The sequence below is a fragment of the Mauremys mutica genome, chromosome 2, assembly GCF_020497125.1.
Source record: "Mauremys mutica isolate MM-2020 ecotype Southern chromosome 2, ASM2049712v1, whole genome shotgun sequence".
Classification (NCBI taxonomy): domain Eukaryota; kingdom Metazoa; phylum Chordata; order Testudines; family Geoemydidae; genus Mauremys; species Mauremys mutica.
This window is the reverse complement of record NC_059073.1, coordinates 284,224,728-284,246,315: the sequence shown is the minus strand read 5'-3', so window position 1 is coordinate 284,246,315 and position 21,588 is coordinate 284,224,728. Positions and strand designations below refer to the sequence as shown.

The 21,588-nt window shown below is 48.1% G+C and overlaps 1 protein-coding gene across 6 annotated transcripts in view; it reads right to left on the bottom strand.

Moving 5' to 3' along the window:
• Positions 1-1,003: 1,003 nt before the first annotated feature.
• Positions 1,004-21,588, bottom strand: part of LOC123363951 (mitogen-activated protein kinase kinase kinase 3-like) — a 114,388-nt gene continuing 93,803 nt past the window's right edge. For all 6 annotated transcript variants that reach the window (XM_045005571.1, XM_045005572.1, XM_045005577.1 and 3 more), the window contains 8 exons: positions 20,953-21,020; positions 18,392-18,484; positions 17,017-17,211; positions 15,944-16,092; positions 15,037-15,168; positions 11,941-12,070; positions 10,368-10,545; positions 1,004-7,245 (listed from right to left, as the gene is read on the bottom strand). In XM_045005571.1, coding sequence (XP_044861506.1) covers positions 7,017-7,245; positions 10,368-10,545; positions 11,941-12,070; positions 15,037-15,168; positions 15,944-16,092; positions 17,017-17,211; positions 18,392-18,484; positions 20,953-21,020 — 1,174 coding nt within the window. In that variant the 3' untranslated portion in view covers positions 1,004-7,016. The remainder of the gene's footprint in view (positions 7,246-10,367; positions 10,546-11,940; positions 12,071-15,036; positions 15,169-15,943; positions 16,093-17,016; positions 17,212-18,391; positions 18,485-20,952; positions 21,021-21,588) is intronic.

The following is a 21,588-nucleotide window of genomic DNA, read 5'->3' as shown; positions in this document are numbered from 1 at the left end:
TGGGGGCAAAAAACCTAATTGGCTTCAAGACTGAGCTTGATAAATGTCTGAAGGGGATGGCATGATGAAACTGGTTACAATATGCACTTATCCTATGCACTTGCAGTCCCGTAACATAAGTATTTTTCAAGTTTCAGAATAATCATGATTCTATTAGTGATTGGGTTGCTTTATGCTTCCTGGCACAAAAGATTTGTGCCTGCAAACAGACACCAGAATGGCCAGTTAACTGCATGCACGGCCTTTGGGACAGAACAGAAAGTTTTCTGGTCAAAAAACCCCAAACACCATTCCCTCCTCCCCAGCTCCCATCTGAAATATAATCTCTGTCCACTGTGGTAGCACTTCCCCTTATACGCTGAAGGCTGCAGCAACCTGAGGGTGATTTAGGCCTCAGTCCTAAAAGACTCACGTGAGCAGCCCAGTTGATGTCAACGGGGTCATTAACATGAGTGTGTTACTTGCCTACATAACCCTTGTTCAGGATTGGGGCCACAGCCGCTCTTGAGAGTCAGTTGTCTCCTGTGCAGGAATCTCCACACAAAGTGGAGAGATTGGTCAGCTAGCTAGGGGCTGCTTAAACTTATGCTGGGTAGCTACAGCTCTGTCTACTTATTGAGCACTGGCTGAGTGCAGGTGTGCTTTGTCTTGCTCCTGACACCATCCTTAGGCCAACCTCGGAGTGTGTGTGCGCGTGTAGGGGACAGGGGTGTCAGTTGCCATAGAATCTGGTTACACTGGTTTCTAGCAGTTAAGCTCCTCTTCACTAGGGCAATTCTCATCCAACCAGTTAGGGCCAGATTCCTGCGCAGCACAAAGTGGCTGAAACAGAATAAATATACTACTCTACCTGACAGAACATGCATCTCTATTAATATTGTGTGTGCACCCATACTATAATGCTGCACTTATAAGATGAAACATTTCACCTCATAATGAACATACTTCTCTTATCCTCCCCCCGCCCCCCCAATAAAATAGGAAAATTGGTTTCACAATACCACAAAGTTAAAAAATATTTAATTTCATGCACGGGGGGGGGGAAGCATTTACAGCATTTTACAAAGTACATTCAACAAGGTGCCCTGCTTTCCAAACCTGCAGTATTAGCTTCTGTTTCATATGGGCTAATTCCTCCAAAGTAGAAATCATTTCTAAGACACTTGCTGTCCAGCTACTATAGTGAGTATATGTGTGTTTCCAGGCAAGAGTACTATACCGGTGATAGCATCTTTGATCAGACTAATGAAAAGGCAGGAAGTTGCAAACGTATTTCATTACACAACTTGGCCTCCTGAAGCATTTGCTTTGTAACACCAGCCTCAATCCTGCAAACACTTAAAACATGTGAGTGGTCTCATTTAATGGCGTTACTTGCATGTGTAAAGTTACTCATGGAGCCAATCCAACAAAGCACTAAGCATGTGCTTAACATAAAGCACATGCGTCGTTTCTGTTTTGCTGATTTGATAACTGCGTAACATGAGCGAGTACCCCACACTTGGAGAGCGTGGGTCTTTGTCACCCTCTACTGGCTGGTGCACAAAAGAGGATGAAAGTCTACTACAGCTGCTAATAGAATTACTATTTCAGCTCAGGTAGCGGCAACTCATGCATTTACCAGCGAAGGTAACAGTTCTGGCGGCCAACGTGGAGGGGTCATTATATTTACAGGATGAAGGCCTAACCCACTGGATAAGGAAGAAGAACTCAGTTGCATTGGCTGGGATTACAAAAATACATGATGAGTCATTTTCAGGGAATAAACCATCATTGTTTCATCGGAGTTGCCAGCAGTAAGATGTAGTGACCTGATTCACCTGCTTACTCCCTCCCTGGAGCAGGTGGGTGGGGAAAGGGCTGAGTCTTGACTCCCCTTCTTCCATTACTCTCTGGCCAGAGCAGCCACGCCAGCATGGGTAGAGATATTGCAAGGATGGGTGGGCCCATAGAAATCACTGCCAGCTCGGAGCAAGTAGGAAGTGGGGGGGAGAGACTGTGACTCAGCATCGTGTCTCTGAGTCACACTGCCTCCTGGAGAAACTGCTGGGGGCATGCAGTTTAGGCACCAGCCTTTGTGCAGGGCTGTTTCTAAAGTCAGATTGTAGCCCTTGAAGAGGGGCTGGTTTGGAAAATACATCCACTGAGGCACACAGATATGGAACAAAGAAGCTAGAGTAAGTGGGCCACATTCAGTTCTCAGTTATGAAGCATGACTGGATTCACAGCAGCATAATGGAGAACAGGATTTGCTCCCAACACATTTAAACACAGCTGTAGCTACAGTGTCTCAGTTCTGGTCCTTGTATGGACAGTACGATCCCCTATTCCCAAACTCTACCCTGCATGGTGCTCTCTTTTCAAGTAAAGCCTAGTCTCCCAGCTCCGGTGTGATCACGACCTGCCCATCCAATAACCCTAACTGGACCAGTGCATATAGGGCAAGGTAGGACATACCATACTGCAGGAATGGTCAAGCACTGGACAGAGTGATGCATACAATTTTTTTTCAAGTCTCAGACCTTAACAAATACATTATTTCTAGCAAAACCCAGTAATCATTGGCTTAAATAGTCTCTCAATGTTACTTTTTTCAAGAATAAAAAAAAAATATAGCCGTCTCTGCAGGCTGAATCATACAAGGCCTTTGGTTCCAATTATGGCCTCAATCTTACCCTCCATGAGTCAGCTTTCTATATCCCAAACTGTTTTCTTATATACAACTTGCTGGCTAATGATATTTGGCCTGGTGGGAAGGAATTATACAGATTTATAGGCTACGGTATAAAGTCTGATGATATACAATATCACACTTGAGCCTTTTCCCTAGATAAGGAAAAAAAATTACAATACATATACATGATACAGTATTGATAATGTTCCCCAAAAAAGAGCAAGATTTGATATGAGCGAACTGCTTCTACTATACATTAGATGAATGTACTTTCCAATACCTTACATGTAAAAAAATATACATGGAATCATATTACATTCTCTTTCCCTCGTTCTATTTTTATACAGCAAAACACTGCAAGGGCATTTAAAAAAACGGCAAAGGCACCTGAGGAGTGATTGACCAGACAGACACAGACAAGGGAAGGTAGAGGAAGGTCCCAATGACCAGGGCTGTCAGGAGGGGCTCTGATGAAATTCACTCCTGTGCAGGGCCATGCACCACATAAGCCCTACATGGAGTGAGGTGGTGAGAGAGCTTTGTGCTCTCCCTCTGTGCAGGGGGGTGGAGTTCGCCCCTTGTGGGTGTTGCCTTACATGCCATAGCTGCATCTAGAGTTAGATAACTTCTCCACTTGCAGAACTAAACCTAAGGGTAGCACTGCATTAGAGACCCAGGATCAGGCCTTTGATACAGCGCTCCTAGGAAAGTTACTGGCAGTTTCTGTTTGCACAAGGCCTGTAGGATCGAGCCCACTGACATTCCTACATCTGAACCCCTGCCAGCCCCAGGATGCTAGCCAAGCTTTTGTGCCGCAGGACATCACCTCATGACACAGCCTGGCGACTGCAAACATCAAACAAAGAGGCATGAGCAGGCTGCCCTATGGCATCGCAGGGGGATGTTTCGCCCACACACAATCATTTAAGGAGGGCGGGAGAGAAAACTGCCCTCCAAGCCTAGGGATCTCTCCCAGTAGAAGCAGGGTGAACCTGCACAATTTGGCTACTGTCAGGGTAGCTCTTAATGTTTTAAAAGCTCTCCCTTCGCCCTCACTATTTATAATAAGCCTCTCAGCAGCCTGCAGTGGAACGAGGGGTCTGTCATCCCCTTCGTGGATGTGCACCCAGGTTTGTTCTCATAGGTTGAGCTGATCCACGCAGGTACATACATGTGTGTCAGATGCCTCCTTACATCCCCCAGAGGAGTGGCTGAGGGGCTGCGCCTCCCGCTTCCACACAGACGGGCAGAGACTTGACTCCACGCCCTGAAACACTCCTGAGCCAACATGGAGGGGGAAGGCAACTGTGCCAGGAAAAGGGCTGGCGCAGCTCACTTCCCTTATGGGGCAAGGAGTGATAGGGTGACCATGTGTCCTGTTTTGGCTGGGACAGACCCTTTTTTAAGCCCTGTCCCAACCATCCTGACTGACAAAAATGGGCATTTGTCCCATTTGCTCATCAACTTGATCAGTTGGGGGGGAGGGGCCTTGGGCGAGCAGTGACACCAGCCCTAGCCTCGCATGTGGGAGGGGTCTTGGGGGGAGGGGGTGTCGGGTCTAGCCCCACGCAATGTCCTGTTTTCCCTTTGAGAAATATGGTCACCCTAAGGCGGGACTGACTTGTGACTGCAGCCTGCCATACGGGGCAGCACATGGCTGAGTTGCTCTGGAAGCCAAGTTTCAGTCAAAGCGCCGAGCCCTGGAATGGACTTGCAGGTATAAAGGAAGCCTGGAGGAATTTGTTTAGAAACAGCATCTAGAAGGAGTTCCATGAACCTTGCAAACAGATCTTTAAAAGTAGGTCACGTTTCAGCCCTACCCATGCACAGCATCACATTGCTCATAGTCAGCGCCTATGGTCAACATTACCCTACCGGCCCTCTGAGAGACCGAGAATCAAATCCAGATGGACTGGCTGGGAGTCAGATTTTGTTCTCAATTAATTAAAAAAGGGATTGAGGACAGTTTGTTTTTTTAAAATCAGGCCAGCGAATGGGGAAATTGTCAGATTCAAAATAATTTAAAACATTTTTACATTTTCCTAATAATCCTTTGAACTCTTTCTTTATGGAAAGTCCTACTGACTATAACAGAGTGATAAAAGCACCTAGCAAATGGGACCCTGACCCATGCCTGGAGCTCCTGAGCGGTATGGGAATATAAATAAATAATAATAATAAAGGATTTTTGAGCCATCTGACAGAATTTAATAGAGAACTAGGGGCTTGATCCCATTCCCATTAAAGTTTAACAGCACACCTCTCCCTGATTTCTGTGGTGCAGAATCAGGGCCTATGTTCCTCCTGCAGAAGCCTCCACAATGATATTCTCTGTTCAGTTCTATGGGCAGGATTCTGCTTTCACTCCGGTGTAACTTCATTGAAGTCTCTGGAGTTTGTTCCTGATAAGAATCAGGCTCTAGGAGCATTCGAGTCCTTCGTACGGATCCCCATTATATTTCCATAAAACCCAAAGCAGCTGCACCACTGTAGCGCTTTAGTGAAGACACTACTGTGCCAACAGGAGAGCTTCTCCCGTTGGCGTAGTTAATCCACCTTGTAGCTATGTCGGTGGGAGAAGCTCTCCCATAGACTCACCACTGTCTACATGGGGCTGGGGTAGGTCGGCATAACTACTTCGATCAGGGGTATGGACTTTTCACACCCCTGTGTGACGTACTTATACCAATATAGGTCTGTAGTCTAGACCTGGCCTCGGGATGAAATATGCCCCTGCACAGAGTCTATGTATCACTGAAGTCCCACAAATGTCCCCTTTTGAGGCCTTGAGAGGTGCTGAGCCCTCGTGCTAGTTCTGTGCGCTGGGGTGAATTCCACCTCCCGCACGGCTTTTCTACACTTGATGCTCTGCAGCGTCATCTAGGGCCTGATCCTACAAGGGACAGAGCTGAAGGCACTCGGTGCTCTGCAGGCTGGACCCTTCGTTAGCAGCACATTGGAACTGGCCACAGGCTGGCACAGCTAGGGAGATGAGAAAACAGTTACTTATACCCTCACCCGTTCCGTTCCCATTAAAATCAGTGGATGAGGGTTGTGTGCGTGTTGCTGAGAGGCTGCTCCTCCCCCTCCCACACAGGTGGGCAGAGACTTGACTCCACTCCTGAAACACTCCTGAGCCAACATGGAGGGGGAAGGCAACAGTGCCAGGAAAAGGGCCGGCACAGCTCACTTCCCTTATGGGGCAAGGAGTGATAGGGTGACCACGTGTCCTGTTTTGGCCGGGACAGACCCTTTTTTAAGCCCTGTCCCAGCCATCCTGACTGACAAAAATGGGCATTTGTCCTGTTTGCTCGTGTCAACTTGATCAGTTGGGGAGGAGGCAGGGCTTGGGCGAGCAGCGACTGTTTCAGCGGGAACAGGATCAGGTGCTGAAGAACAAGCTTGTGCTGAGCTGAGGGTGCCACTGGCATCAGCATCATATAGACACACTTATCCACTGAACAATGAATGAACACACAGAGGTCCTGTGGCCAGCTTTACCAATGAATAACCTACAGGGACCTTATTGTATCCAGAGAAGAAGAATGCCTTGCACTTATACTATTTTACAGGTACAAGAATGCCGACTCAGCATGGCTGCATTGTAGTCACGTCCTTGACTGGATACCTTGTGCTGAATGAGGCTCTCACTCCACTGTAACCACCTAAGGCACAAAACAACCCGAATCCTCCCCTCTGAAGAGCTGGAGATGTTGCTATGGACTTTGCCTCCCATCTCCTCCCCTACAACAGGATTGCTTTCCCCCTTTGACACAAACGACACACCTATGCCGATCATTCTTTGGTCCTGGGTTTGTCTCCCTTTGCTTCACGCCTGAATCCCTCTTGGTGTCTGTCAAGCTGTAAACGGCAGCCACTGCTGCTACTCTGCTGAAGAGACGGCTTCCTTGTGGGATGTTGCCAGTGCCGCTTTCACAGCCACCGGGGGGTGTGTGCCAGAGTTCATTCACATCATTCCTCTGAGGCGAGTGAGTTACTACTCCCAGCTCCTCCGCTACCAGACGTCCAATCAATAACGGGGCGGGCGAGTTTGCCACTAGCATTGATGGCTATGTGTTCCAAGGATGATCCCCAATTCCGAACTCCCTCCAGCCCCAAACATGGCGACAGCTACCTGTCTCCACAGTTAGATGGTCATAAGTGCAGCTTACAAAGGAAAACCGACACTGGCCCCCTAGCTTACAATGAGGAGTGAAGGATCCCAACACAGGCTGAGGTCTGCATTTCAGAGCGCAACGGTCTGTGGGTCTGTTTTTTAAACCCCCCACCCCCCATTTCCTTTTATCTTCCACCTGCATTTCCCCTAACCCACCGCAAGGGACTAGAGGCTGCAGTTCATGAATGAATGTCTCAGCAGGTCCTCTGCTGTGGGCCTCCGCTTCTCCTCCACAAAGATCTGCTTGAGGAAGTTGCGGCAGGAGTCCGAGACACCGACTGGGAGCTGGGGCTTGGTCGGCTGGGTGGCAATTTTGAAAATGGCCGCCATGGCTTCAAATTCCGCCCAGGGCGGCTTTTCTGTTAACATCTCCACCACGGTGCAGCCCACGCTCCTGCAATGGAGAACAGAGGATTAGAAAAAAAAAAAAAAAAGACTTTCATCCAGCCATTGTCCTGGCTCATTCCCTGCCCCTAAACCTTTCACCCAAAACTATTCCCTAGACGTGAAATTCCCTAAATTTAGGGCTATAAAGATACCACAGACTGATCACTTTGGAAATGGAAGTCCTCTATTTAGGTGAAATTCGTCCCAGTGCAGAGGGCCAGCACATGGGCTAGGTTCTTAAGTCTCAGTGAAAGCCTAAATTCAAGAGGGATGTAAGAACAGGACTCAGTGTATATTCTGCAATTCAGCAGATTCTGCTGCGGGATTTGCCCCTTGCTGCAGAATTTGCTCCGCACTTTCAGCTGTCATTTTGAAACCAGGTTTCTAGCCCTTACGGTTGTGCAGGTAGATGCGAAGCATGTTGTCAAGGTTAAGAGACACAGTGATGTCTGCTTCTATTTTCAGGAGAGACAAACAACAGATGTGAAAGGTGTGAATTGTTTCACGCACTTTAACTGATTGTTAACTCCAACACTGAAAGATGACAATCTGTGATATATTGAAATCTAGAACTGGGACAAAACACAAATAAATTCAATTTAACGTAAAAAATAAACCCAGAGCACTTGTAGTGGTTAAACTGGACAGCTTCACAGTTAATTCAGTCAACCCTCCACTTTGAAAACAGATGCAGGATTTCCACCAGAATGCTGCAGCATCTCTAGCTCGGATACCTATATGGTCCCCATTACTGCAGTATCTGAGCACCTCATGATCTTTAATGCATTTATCCTCCTCTCCCCACTGTGAGGTAAGGCAGTGCTATTATCCCCATTTTACAGCTGGCACACTGAGGTCCAGCGGTGTTGCTCTGCTCAGCACTGCAAGGACTAAATGACTTAGATGGCTATGGCCATCTCTGCACTGCCACTTTTGGCAATATAACTTACGTTGCACAGGAGTGTGAAAAAACCACCCCTCTGAGTGACATAAGTCACACCGACAGAAGCGCCGGTGTGCACAGTGCTGTGTCGGTGGGAGAGCTTCTCCCACCGACGTAACTACTGCTGCTCGTGGAGGTGCTTTTATTATGCTGACGGGAGGGTGCTCTCCTGTTGGCATAGAGTGGCTACACGAGCGATCTTACAGCTGCATTGGTGCGGCTGTAAACTCTCTAGCGTAGACATCGCCTAAGGCCCATTTTCAAAAATGACTTAGGAGCCTGAACCTCACTAAAAGTCAATACTGAAAGGGAGCAATGCCCGAATACCTTTAAAAGTCAGAGCCAGACAGACTAAGGGTCAGATTTTTCTAATGAATGGACATGCAGAGAGGTGCCCAGTGGGATTTTCAAAAGCACCAAAATGGATTAAATGAGAGTTAGGCACCTTTGAAAGCCATGCTAAGCACCTACCTGCAGCTTTAGATACTTAAATACCGTTGAAAACCAGGCCATACGGGTCTCGCCCAAGGTCAAACAGAGTCTGTGGCAGAGCAGAAACTTGAACCCAGCCATCTCCAATCTCAGGTTAGAACCCTAACCACTGGGCAATCCTTTCTTGCTGCAGAATTAAGGTCCCATTTGCCAGGGAGTTCTCCAGGGCCTTGGTGAACTGGTACATAGGTTTGTGCTGGTCCTCTTCACAGGGGTGAGTTTCCCCCCTCAACAAAGGGAAGCACACAGGCCTGAAAGGGGACGTCTACACTGCAATTAGACACTTACGGCTGGCCTGAGCCAGCTGACTCGAGCTCACAGGGCTCCGGCTAAGGGGCTATTTCATTGCTCTGTACATACATGTTTGGGCTCAAGCTGCAGCCCAAGCTCTGGGATCCTCCCCCGTAGCAGCCTGAGCTCTAGATCCTGTGCTGTAGCAAAGCTCAGGCTGCAACCTGAGCCTGGACATTCACACCACAATTACACAGCCCATTAGCCCAAGCCCAAGCCAGATGGCACAGGCCAGCTGCGGGTTTTTAATAGCAGTGTAGCCATCCCCAAAGAGGGAGCCAGCTCACTGGGAATATTTTGTACCTATATTGGTTGGCAGCAGCCGATCTACCTTGCAAATTATGTTTACTACCCAAAGACATCTGCAGCCAAACAAGGCTTTGCTCCCTGTCTGGCTTCATCTCCCATTTGCTTCTGGGAAGGAGGAGTCCAGAAGAAGCAGCCTGAATAAAAAAAAAGGGCAGAGGCAGGAAAAAGCAGGCCGGCTTCCCAGCCCTTGGGGTGGAATCGTAGCAGCATGGCATTTCCTCCGGCCTCATTTACACCAGCTTGGCAACCTTGGCTCATAATCACAATGAATAAAACGTAGCGGCACTTCCCACCTATCAGCTGGAACAGGTGGCAGTAAGGCTGCCTGCCAACGACTCCTCAGGCATTCTCCCCAGTGAGAAGCAGCTACAATGGCTGGTTTCCACTGAGCCCGGTTGTTGGAAGAGTCAAGGGAATATGTGCTGTGCATTCAGTATTGTTGTAGTTCATTAGGGTGATGACTATTATTCCAGCTGTTCAGGCTCAGGGCCCAATCCTGCAAAGCTCAAGTATCCAAAATGTTCAAGAGTCGCCACCAATTTCGGATGCCTCCAGTTTTGAGATCCCACCTGCAAACCTCGACAGCCGTTTTTCAGAGCTCCTGCAGTTCCCAGGGAGGGGAGGGTGCTCAGGGTTACTTAAAGGCAGATTCAAAGACTCTCCAGATGGACGTCCAAAAAATTGGGGCACCCAAAATCAGCATCCAGGTTGGAAATTTCCAAAAGCAAGTAGGGATTTGGGGTGCTTTCATTTTTCGGTGTTCAGCCTGAAACACCGTAAAGGAGCCTGAATTTCAGTCGGTGCTCAGCACCCACCCTCTGGAAATCAGACGCTTTTTAAGGGGTCTCAAGTTGAGCATCCCAAAAAAAAAATCACTAATCACTTCTGAAAATCTTGGTAGTCAGTTCTAACTATAAGCACACTGTTCCAGCCACTAACCCATACTGTCTTGCAAATGTTAGTTATATTGGTTGGCCTTGGAAAATTAACCACTGTAATTCTCGAAGTGATGAACGGATACAGGCTACATTAGAAAATTGCAGTGCTGACCCACTGCAGTGGAGATTCTGCCCTGGGATTACTTTGTTTCTTACCACACGTCAGCTTTCCTTCCATAGCCTTCTCCACTGATCACCTCTGGGCTCATCCAGTACGGCGTTCCAGTGACCGATTTAATTCCCGTTCCAGACATGCAGATGGTCTGGATGCGTTTGCTGGCTCCAAAATCTCCTAGTTTCACATTCCCAGCAGAATCTCGCAAAATGTTGGCACCTTAGGGTCAAGCACAAAAACCCAAGAGATAAAATTGCAACCAGGGCCAACACAGCTCCAGCAAGGGAAGGCTCAGGCAAAGGGCCAGCATCTTCAGAGTTGGAAAAGACAACATTTAGCTACATGAAGGCACTATGCTAGGGACCTTTTTTTTTTTTAAACTGGAATTTTCAAAGAGGCCTGTCTCTTAGTTCCCTGAAAATCCCACCCAAAGCGCTTTACACACCTAGCATCAACTCCAAAGCACCCCTGGGAGACAGTAAATAATTACCAATCCCCAATTAAACAGGAAGATAAACTAAGTCACAGAAAAGGTACGGCCAGTATCTTCCAAAAGCGGCTTCAGGTTTACGGCAACTCAGCATGAATGTCCATTACCTGAGGCCTGGTGCTAAGCTCACAGAATTGCAAAAGGAGCCAATGGGAGCTCTCAAAATTAGTATTTCCAAGTGGACACTCAATATTTGGGGCATACACACACCCCTCCCAAGTCAGAGGTCACTTTTGAAAATTCTGGCCTAAGGAACTTGTTCAAGACCACACTGCAGGCCCAAGGCAGAGCCAGGGCTAGAAACCATGTGTCTCAGCCTCTAGAGCTGCGCTCTGACCATGAGGCACAGACTCCTACTGTGGTGGAAAATTGGGGGCCCCCGATAATTTGGGCTTTGCGTAGTTAGTTGGGGCCTACCTAGTGGCTAGCAGGCCTGAAACCTTGGCCAAGGCACTGTGTGCGGGGCGAGGGGGCGGCGGGCAGGCGATGGAAAGCAACCTAAAACAGGAACAATTTGCAATATGTGCGTACTGCTTATAAAATATAATAGCCGCTTGTGTGAAGCAAAAAGGTAACCTATAAGTGTGAATCATAGACCCATACCTCCCTCTACTCCACTTGTGGAACCATGCCACCCCCTACCCCATTTGTGTAACTACTCCATTGTGTAACGGACCCCGTAAAAGCACAATTGTGTAATAAGCACCCCATAAAAGGCAAGGTTTGTAACAGCGTTGAAAACCACCAAAAAGCCCTCTACTCACATTTCACCCATCCTAGGCAAGGTTGCAACAGATGGCTGGAAAGTACCAAAGGACCCTAACTATTTTTCCTAATAAGGTTGCTGCTGCTCAAGCGTGTGTAATTTTATTCCTAATATGGTTATCATTACTTAACTATGTGTAATTTGTTTGCGGTTTTAAGCTTTAAAAGTCTCCGCGTGCTTTGTATCGGGGGCGCAGATTCAACACTGCTATCCTCAACGCGTTGGTGTGTGTCAATAAATGGGCCTCAGGCTTGAGTCTCTCAACTAAAATCAATGTGTGGGTGACTTTTTCCACGACACTACTTAAGGTGCTACTAGATCAGAGTAGGAAGGCGATCTCACAGTCCAATCTACTTACCTTTAATATCCCTGTGGACAATCATATTGCTGTGTAAGTAGAAGACTCCCTGCAGAATCTGCCTGGTGTACTTCCGGGTGACGTTCTCGGTCAGAGCACCATATGCTTTTAACTGGTCCTTTATGGAACCCTATTGGAAATGAAACACATACACACAAACCACAGGAGTGAATGATGCGTATTGTGTCACACTGGCGTTTATATTTCTGTGACCATTTTCTGAGAGACAAGCTGGGTGAAGTAATATCTTGTATTGGACCAACTTCTGTTGGTGAGAGAGACAAGCTTTTGAGCTACACAGAGCTCTTCTCCAGGTCTGGGAAATGTATTCAGAGTGGCAACTAAATACAAGGTGGAACAGACCGTTTAGCGTAAATAGTTCAAGGTTTTCAGGTTTACTTTCTGGTTTATAAAAAGCTTTACTGAATCTAACTGAGATATAAAAGAAGAATATAAGAAATCAGAGACACTGAAACATAATGGAGCAAGGATCACACCTGAATTACAATATCCCCATGGGACGGATGAGAAAGGGCAGTATTGTACCTACAGCCCTTGCTAATGCAACATAGTTCTCTATCCCCCTCTAGTGGCTGGATCACATCATTGGTCAGCTTGCTTGTAGGAAATTCGTTTACATAAAGCTTGATCCTCTCACCGCTTGAGCGAAAGGAACACGTTAGTTTGGAGCTGACTCGGAGACTTCAACACATTGCCTAGGCACTGAAGCGGGACAAAGAGACACTTTCTTTTAGCATCACATTTCTAGGGTGACCAGATGTCCCGATTTTATAGGGACAGTCCCGATTTTTGGGTCTTTTTCTTATATAGGCTCCTATTACCTAGGCTGGGGAAGCTCAGCTGGAGCCTATATAGACAACCAGATGTAACAACATCCCTGGTTGGATCCACTGCCAGGATTGATCCTAGGAACGCTGGATCTCAAAGCATGAGTTTTTACTGCTGAAGGTAATGAAGTGGGTGCTTTAGCTCAAGCTCTGAGGCTTTTAGGTCTACAGCTCCCTGGCTCAATCTCCAGGTAAGCCAGCCAGAGTGGTTGTTCCACAGAGAAGATTTACACGAAAGGATCTACCCAGCTACAGGACTCCAAATGCTAAGGAAGGATTCCATCCTGTCTGAGGGAAGCTCGCCCTGGCCCCTGTTCTATGGATAGACAGTCTCCAGGGCTGTCAGTCCAGGGGAGCAGCAGGGGTTGTCTGGGTTCTCTGCTCAGTCTCCCACTGACATTCTTATTGTCTCTGACCTCACCCCCCCCCTCCCCCCCGCAGCCTGAGCTTTTGCTTAGCTCTGGGTTCCTGTTTTGCTTCCTCCCACTTTAAAGGGGGTGGCCAATGGCGTTCCAGGAGGAGGAACCTATCAGGGGCCCTCCCCCACTACAGCTGGGTATCATTTGGGGTTCTGTCAATGTCCTCTGATGGAAAAATCTTTGGTTAGGCATTTGAGCCCTCCACTCTGACCTTCTGTGGATCTCAGTCTGTGGGGTGGGCACTGGACATGAAGGTTGCACTGCGGCAGGACCCTTTTAAGGATCTCATCTTGTACTGGAATCAAACAGACCAGCCCCTTTCGCCCTCAGTTTAATTTAAAGGAGGATGCGGGTTGTGTGTGTGCGGAAGACACTCCAACAATTGTTTAAATGGGTGAATTACAAACCGACAGGCTATCGACACCGGCTAGCGCCAGCCGTGGTGCGGAAGGTTCCGCACAAGCTAGACCCCATGCAGCTCTTGCCAAGCCAGCTGCATCAAATCAGAATCTCAGCCAGAGGCAGCACTTCAGAACTGCTGCTCCGTACAGCTTGGGAGCTGGTCCTCTTCCACCAACAGTACACGAGAAAGCAGAGCCCTGGGCTGATGTTGTGAAATAAGCCGTTGCCGCAGAGTGAAAGTCAATCTTTATTTGGCCAGAGCGCTGGTTTATCGGAAGGAAAACAAACATTCCGATCCAGGAACAGGAAACAGCCCCAGCGCAAACGCTGGCTTCCTGGCAGGTTACAGACATGGGCATGTTGTTAGAACGAACAGCGAGGGGACTGATTACACTGCACTGGGCTTATCCTTTTGGTCCCATGCCTGGGGGTTTATGTCAGGGATCAGGAAGACAGCCTCCAGAAACAAATGGGTTCATGGGGCTGTGGCCAGAGAGAGGGGATTGTGCTAGGGGGCTAGTTCAAATTGTCGTTCATGTGGATCTGATGGGGGATTTTCTACCATGTTTTCTACCAAAGCTATTTGTGACTATATAATCGAATGGTCCCTTCTGGCCTTAAAAAAAAATAAATCTATGAATAAACATAGGTTTGCTCCCCCACAGTCTAGAGGACAAATCCAGAGATGATGTGTAAGGAGGTGTAAATAACACGTGGGTAGGTGGGGCTGAGGGGGCCAGATCCTCAGCCAGTGTAACTCAGCACTGCTGTTTACACTAGCTGAAGCTCTGCTCCAGGGATTTTAGGCTGGTTTAACTTAAAGTAGTAAGAAAAGATGCAAGTTACATCCCCTGCGCCACCTAGCAGAACACTGAAGCATCTTGATTTTACATTGCCTCTGGAGATATTTCATTCTACACAAACAGAGTCATGACCTGGTGACGTCCTGACATGATAAAACAGCATCGCCATGAGACGACTTGGTCTCCAAGGACAGGATAATTAGTAATGTTGTGTTTTCAATGTGCACGTATCAGAATAAATAAATAACTCATGATAGCTGCGTGCAGATCGTACTACAATTAACCTTTCCCAGAGTGCTTTGTAATAAATAACTAGGGATGGGCCCAAGCCACAGAGATTGGATCCAGATCTGGATCCAATCCCAAATTTGGCCGTGTTCACATTCCAGGCTGTGTCACACAGATAGGGCCCTTCTGCAATGTTCAAATCAGGATCTGACTGCCCCAAATTTCAGGGGTGTTTGGAATCAGGATTTTGATTTGGCCCATTATAGACAAAGGCCAGGTTGCGAAATTTGACTCCAGATCCAAACTTCGCCTGAGCTGGGAGGCGTTTGGATTCAGCTCTCTGGTTCAGGTCCATCTCTGTAAATAACCACATGGGTTGGCTGCTGTCACACTTACCCCTGGCATGTATTCCACAAAGATAGACAACTTCCTCTCCTCCGGGTCCCGCAAGCAACCGTAATACTGGACTATCCTGTCATGGCGAAGGGTCTTCAACAGCTGGATCTCACATTCTAAGGCATTTACCTCCTGCGACAATACAGAACGTTACACGATGAAAAGAAAGACCTACGAACGTCGCATCACTGCAGAAATACTGCCACATTCAAGCTTATTCTCCTAGAGGATTTCTGAAGCACTGACTATATCCCTGTACAAGACCTAAGAAGAAAGATGGCTGCTCTCCCAAGGAGATTACAGCCTAAAAGACAGTCAGGATGCACTGGGAAAGGCAGAGAAGGGACTCTGCTTGGGACTGTTAGCGAGAGATGCAGGCAAAGATTTACTTATTCCCTTGTTTCTGAAGGGCAGCACCAAGCTTTCAGGAGGAGCAGCCATGTGGGAAAAGCAGAGGCTGGGCAAATGGGCTATCCAGAGATGGGAGTGGAGGGTGGCGAATGGAGCCCTGGGGCTGGCATCACAGAAGAGCAGAAAGGACAGGAGATGAGACTGGCGACGCAGGCTAGGCTAGCATCACGCAGGTCCTGGAGGGGAAGATGAACGGTCACTGGATGGCTTAGGCCGTGGCAGGTGTCCATGGGCTCTGTGGGAAGTCACGAACAGCCCTGAGCCAGGAGGGACAGGACAGCACAGCACATACAGGAACTATGCACGGCAGTCATGCATCGCCTAGTGGTGGCATGGGGGACAATAGATGCCAGCAGATCCCATCTCAGGACCTTCATCCCACTCAGCAATATGGGAAGGGCAGGATGACTGTGACCCCCTCGCCCCAAGTTGTGACCCGCTGTTTAAACAACCCCATAAGCTCTTCAGGAAGGCTCAGTCCAGTCCTCACACTCACCTTGCTCGTCTCTTGACTGTCTGGGTCAAAGGGCACCTGCTTCACTGATAGCTCCCTGCCGGTGTCTGCGTCGTAGCAGAGATAAACCTCTCCGAAGGCCCCTCTGCCAAGAAGCTTCCCCAACCTCCAGTTCACTGGCGCCTGCAGGGCTGCAGGAGGGACATTGATGGCACAGTCAGGACACAGCATAGGGGTCACTGGACCCTTTGCAATGCAGATCTAATCTGCTATGCAATGAGTGCGGGCACACAGAGTGCATTAGCACCTACCACAGAGCGACGCTTAGAGCCTGATTCCCATCCCATTCACGCTGCTTTCACTCCACTGGCTTACCTGATTTACACCAGTGTAAGCGAGAGCAGGATCAGGCCCAAGGATGTACATTGATACAGTGACTTCCCTCCTGCAAGGGCTGAGAATGCTTTGCTGTGTAATGCTGGAGTCCCTTCACTACCCCCCAGTGACGTGCCGCCACTGCTGGAGTGGAACACAAGCGATGGTTAACAGGGCACAGCACTGTTATGTGGCCGTTCAGAGCAGGAAGTGGAGAATCATTTATCCCACTGCAGCTGCAGGTGGAATATAATTGCCCAGGATGGAATTTGGCCAGAACATCCCTATCTTTCTGGAAAGTGCCAGGAGATCTTAATTGACCGTGAGCAGTCAGGGCTCTCTCTTGGAGCTGTCTCCCGGGAGCAGAGCGCCACTTAACACCATGCTGGGGCATTCATAGAATATCAGGGTTGGAAGAGACGTCAGGAGGTCATCTAGTCCAACCCCCTGCTCAAAGCAGGACCAAGCCCCAGACAGATTTTTGCCCCAGAGCCCTAAATGGCCCCCTCAAGGATTGAACTCACAACCCTGGGTTTAGCAGGGCAGTGGAGTGAGCTATCCCTCCTCATGCCTTTGGTTCAGGACTGACTCAGGACTGAGAGGGAAGTGCCATCTGCTGATCCACCCCAGCCCCTGAGTTCTCCTTGGAGGTTCCCCCTCCACCAGCCCCGCTTGACCATACTTAGAAGACAAGATCACAGCCTGAGATTCTACACAGCAACCTGTTGAAATTCACTCACAGTTCCTGGACTTGCTGGGGGACGTGCTGAAAACCTGCAGTCCCTTGTCACAGTCGATCCACCATTTGGCCCTGTGCTCCTCGTACTGTAAGGTGAGGAGCTTGCTGTCCCCGTTGAAGCTCTTTGTTCTGCTGGAAGGGACGAGCTGAAACCGATTCTCCTGAGGGATGTAACTTCTTGGGAAAGTACTTCGGCCTTCGTGAGGAAAGCAGGAGAATTACTGACAAGGACATGCAACGTCTTGTCTCTCGTCATACACTCAGACCCTGTCTGGATTCAGAGTGGTCCCTGTTTCAGTTGCTTTGCCTCAGAGGTGTACATTGCAGCATTGTGCTCTAGCTGCCCCACGGAGACGCTGCTGCAGTGTCCACACAGGGCAGTGACAGCCCAACCATTCAGTGCACTCTGCTATTCGCACCCCCATAGTCCATGCTGCAGCACAGTGTAGACAAGCTCTTAGTTAAACCGATGCAAAACCCTGCCTGGGCATTTTTAAGTTGATTAAAACCTTTGCTTAACTTGTCAAGGAATCAATTTAAATTAAATTAACATAAGCCAGGTTTAAATCAAATTAAGTGTGTCCACACAGTGGTTTTCACCAGCTATACAGGTTTAATAAAATCAATCAATCAATCACAGGGCAACTTGGAGTCTAATTCCCAGCGTATACTCCACGTTCTTTGAGGCAGGGCTGGAGCACCCACAGAGAAAAATTAGCATGTGCTTAGCACCCACCAGCAGCCAAGGCCCCCTCCTCCGCCCCAGCGCCTCCCCCTGTACACCGCGAACAACTGTTTCGTGGCATGCAGGTTGGCTCCAGGAAGGAGGAGGAGGAGCAGGGATGGGACGCGCTTAGGGGAGGGAACAGAAAGAGGCAGGGGCAGAGCAGGGGCGGGGGCAGAGGTTTGGGGGAAGGGGAGGAGTGGGGGCGAGGCACGTCGAGCACCCCCTGGGTACAGGGGAAGTCAGCGCCTATGGAAAGGGTCATCTGAGAGAACGGGAGTTAGGGGCTGTCTGCACAGTGCTTTAGTCCACGCCAGAAGGAGCAAATTCTAACGCACACTAGCATGTTGCGCATTAAGTGGCCCGTGTGGACCCTGCTAGTGTGCACTAAAAGTTTCCTTGTTTGTGTTAACATAGTCCCATTTCAAACAGTAACTGCATTAACACACACTAGGGAACTTACAATGTGTGCCAGCAGTGCTCACATGGGGCCAGAGCAGTTCAAGTGACTTGCCCGCGGTCACACAGGAAGTCTGTGGCAGAGCCAAGAACTCATGCCAAGTTGCTCCTGTCCAGGCCAATGCTCTATGCCTTGGCTTAGGCCATCAGCGAGCTTTTCCCCCAAGTCCACATGCACTGGTCATTGTCTCACCGTCGCTATAGTCCTTGCGGCTCTGGGAAAGGTGATATTGTCTGGGGAAGGTCCCACCTTTCCCGAATCGCTCACAAAATGGGATATCGAAATCTGACAGGAGAGAAAGAGAAAAATCTCCATTAGATCGACTCTGTGAGGAACTCCTGGAGCATCTCTCACTGGAAGTTCTGTTTTTCACATGAAAATGCAATGGAGAGACCTGGCAGAAGACTGTTCATTCCCAAGATGAAACATCTTCCATGGCCCGTTTCTGAAATCTGCCCATCGTGGACAAAAGGCTGGGGGCAAAGGGGACCAATCTTGGCCCCAGAAAACCACCACAAGCTTTGCCAGTGACTTCAATAGGAGCAGGCTATGGTCCACAATATTTAAAGAAAGGCTCAGCAGCCCAGTTTATTTTTATTTCTTCAGATGGTTTGGCCCCATCACAATTGCTCCTGCCTCTTTCTAAGCTAGACCTGGCTTCCTTGGAGCCATAACTTCTTGTATGTGACTGAGAAGAGCCATTGTTCTGCAATGGGGTACATTGTCTTGCGTCGGTGTCTCTTGTTTTCTTTTCTCATCTCTCTACTTTCCTCCTCCTCCCATTGTCCCTGGTTGCCTCTATGCCCCCTTCTCTGTGCTCGACCCCACACATATTCTCAGTCTTTCCTAACCCCTTTGCCACCGTCCTAATCCACGCCACAGCTAGTTTCTCCACCTCATTGGTTAGAGAGCAGGGAATTTACACCGAACTATGCCTGGTTCTATTCAGGGTTATAAATCTGCCGCTTAGGAAACTAATGAACTTCCATACTGGATCAGACCCAAGGTGTATCTAGTCCAGTATCCCATCGTGGCCAGTGGCCAGATGCTTCAGAGGAAAGTGCAAGAACCCCAGAGCAGGCCGATGTAAAATAATCTGCCCCTCATTAAGGAGTCATGCTGGGCCATAAATGTTTGAGACTAGTTTAATTCCTGGAGCATGAGGTTTTATATAATCAGAACACCACCAGAGAGAGAAAATTAAGTTAGACACAAGAGATTATGTTGGGTAAAAGTGCTAAAATTTGAGTTAAAATGAGATTACATGAGAGAGAAAGGGATGGATGGATGGATAGGGATAGAAACATTTATAATGAGAAGTACAGGATGCCATCACTGGTAGCATAGAACAACATTAGATTAAAATATCTTCAATTCCCTCCCCCTCATCTTTCACCTCCTGTTTTTCCCCTATCAAATCCTGACTAAACAGCTTATTCTGAAGGATTGTTTGTTTTAGCCCAGAGCCAGGAGCTGCTCCTTGGAGACCATTCCTGGCATCGGCCTGACTTCAGCATGATTTTACCATTACTCTAGCGCTGGGGCAGAGCACACAATGGCTGAAGTATGGGCAGCAAGAAAAGCAACAATGCCAGGTCAAGAGGTTAACGACAAGCCATGCGTGAGCACTGATGCGGAGTCGTGTTTTCAAGTGAAATGAATCCATTGCCACCAGGGACATATTAAAACTTCACTGCAAGTATTGGACTTAAAGCCTCAAGTTCCCTGGTTCGATCTCTAAGTGCTGCCTCAAGCCAAAAATGTGTTATCTGCTATCGGCAGATAGCCATGAGTCCATTTTTAGTAGCAAAAGCCATTACAGTACTATGAAGTTTCCATGACTTAACCAGCTGGACATTTATGCTCAGCTGAGCATTAAACTAAGATCCCTACAAGTTACCAATACACTTTCCATAAGGGCATTTCCAATGTTATTGGTTGCATCTCTTATTAATGCAAATGGAGAATTTTTTTTCCCTCTGCAGTATTTTGCAATCCAATAGAATCACAGAGTTGGAAGGGACCTCAGGAGGTCATCTAGTCCAACCCCCTGCTCAAAGCAGGACCAATCCCCAGACAGATTTTTACCCCAGATCCCTAAATGGCCCCCTCAAGGATTGAACTCACAACCCTGGATTTAGCAGGCCAATGCTCAAGCCACTGAGCTAGCCCTACCCCAATAAGCAACACAGCACATAAGAATCTGAAAGTGAATCTGATTAGAAATGAAGGTGAAACTGAGTAGCTTATTTTCTTCTCCCCAAATGAGAGAAAGGCAAGAAGTAAACAAATAGAACAAGCAGGAGGACCCAATCCTGCAAGCACTTACTACTAGGCATAGGGCCTGATTCTGATCTCAGATCAGCTTTACATTAGTCTATCGCCATTAACTTCAGTGGAGTTACTCCCGATTTACACTGGGGGTGGGAGGAGGAGGACGAAACTGATTTCAGAATCAGGCCCCATAGCATTTAGGATCCTCAATAGTCCTGTTCACTCCAAAAGGCTTACAGTGATCATTAAGTTTGGCAGTATCTGTTTGCAGCACTGGGTCCTTAGATTTTGAAACGTGTCTAGGTTTAAGAATTGCAGTGGCTACTTATAACGTGAGCAGTGAAGCTGGTTTGTTTTGAATGATTTAACCCAGTAGTATTCCGTTCTGTCGTCTGATTCACACACAGCTATTTTGAAAGCCCGCATTACTGCCGCATGGCTGTGCTGTTACTTTGACACCAAATCCGACATATCCTTACCCAGGCAATCAAGACTGTCTTTGGGTTGGCTCTTCCGTCTGGGAACAGGGGTTTGGGTAAAGGGCGGGCTGTGGGAAAAGACAGAAACACCTTATTGTTTCAAACAGCTCCAGGGATCTGAATCACGTCTGCATTCATTATACATCGATAATATATCACATACTACTTTTACACAGAACGAGGCAGGATGCACTGAACTCCAGACAAATGTACTACGCGAGCTTCTTTGATTCAGGCCCTGATCCAGCAGAATACTTAAGCAAGTGCTTAACTTTAACCAGGGGCACTCAGTGGGAACACTCATGTGCTTAAAGTTAAGCATGTGCTTTGCTGGAGATGTGTGCACTGAATGAGGCAGGGATCCTGTGGAAAGAACAGCACAGGATCCTGTAATTAAAGACTGTACCACAGTGATGCATAGGCACAAGAGAGCAGAATTAATGTCCTCATTTCTTGACAAGTGAGTGCTCAACTTTGCAACTTTCCTGGTCTTTTAACATCACTTGATGGGCATGGAATTATACACTGACACCCCCGTCTGCCACACTTGGTACATATGAAGCTGTAGGAGCTCCCTTTTGCTGTAAAGCTGGGAATAAGCTACTTGCTCCCTGTATTATGGAGAATCCTATGAGG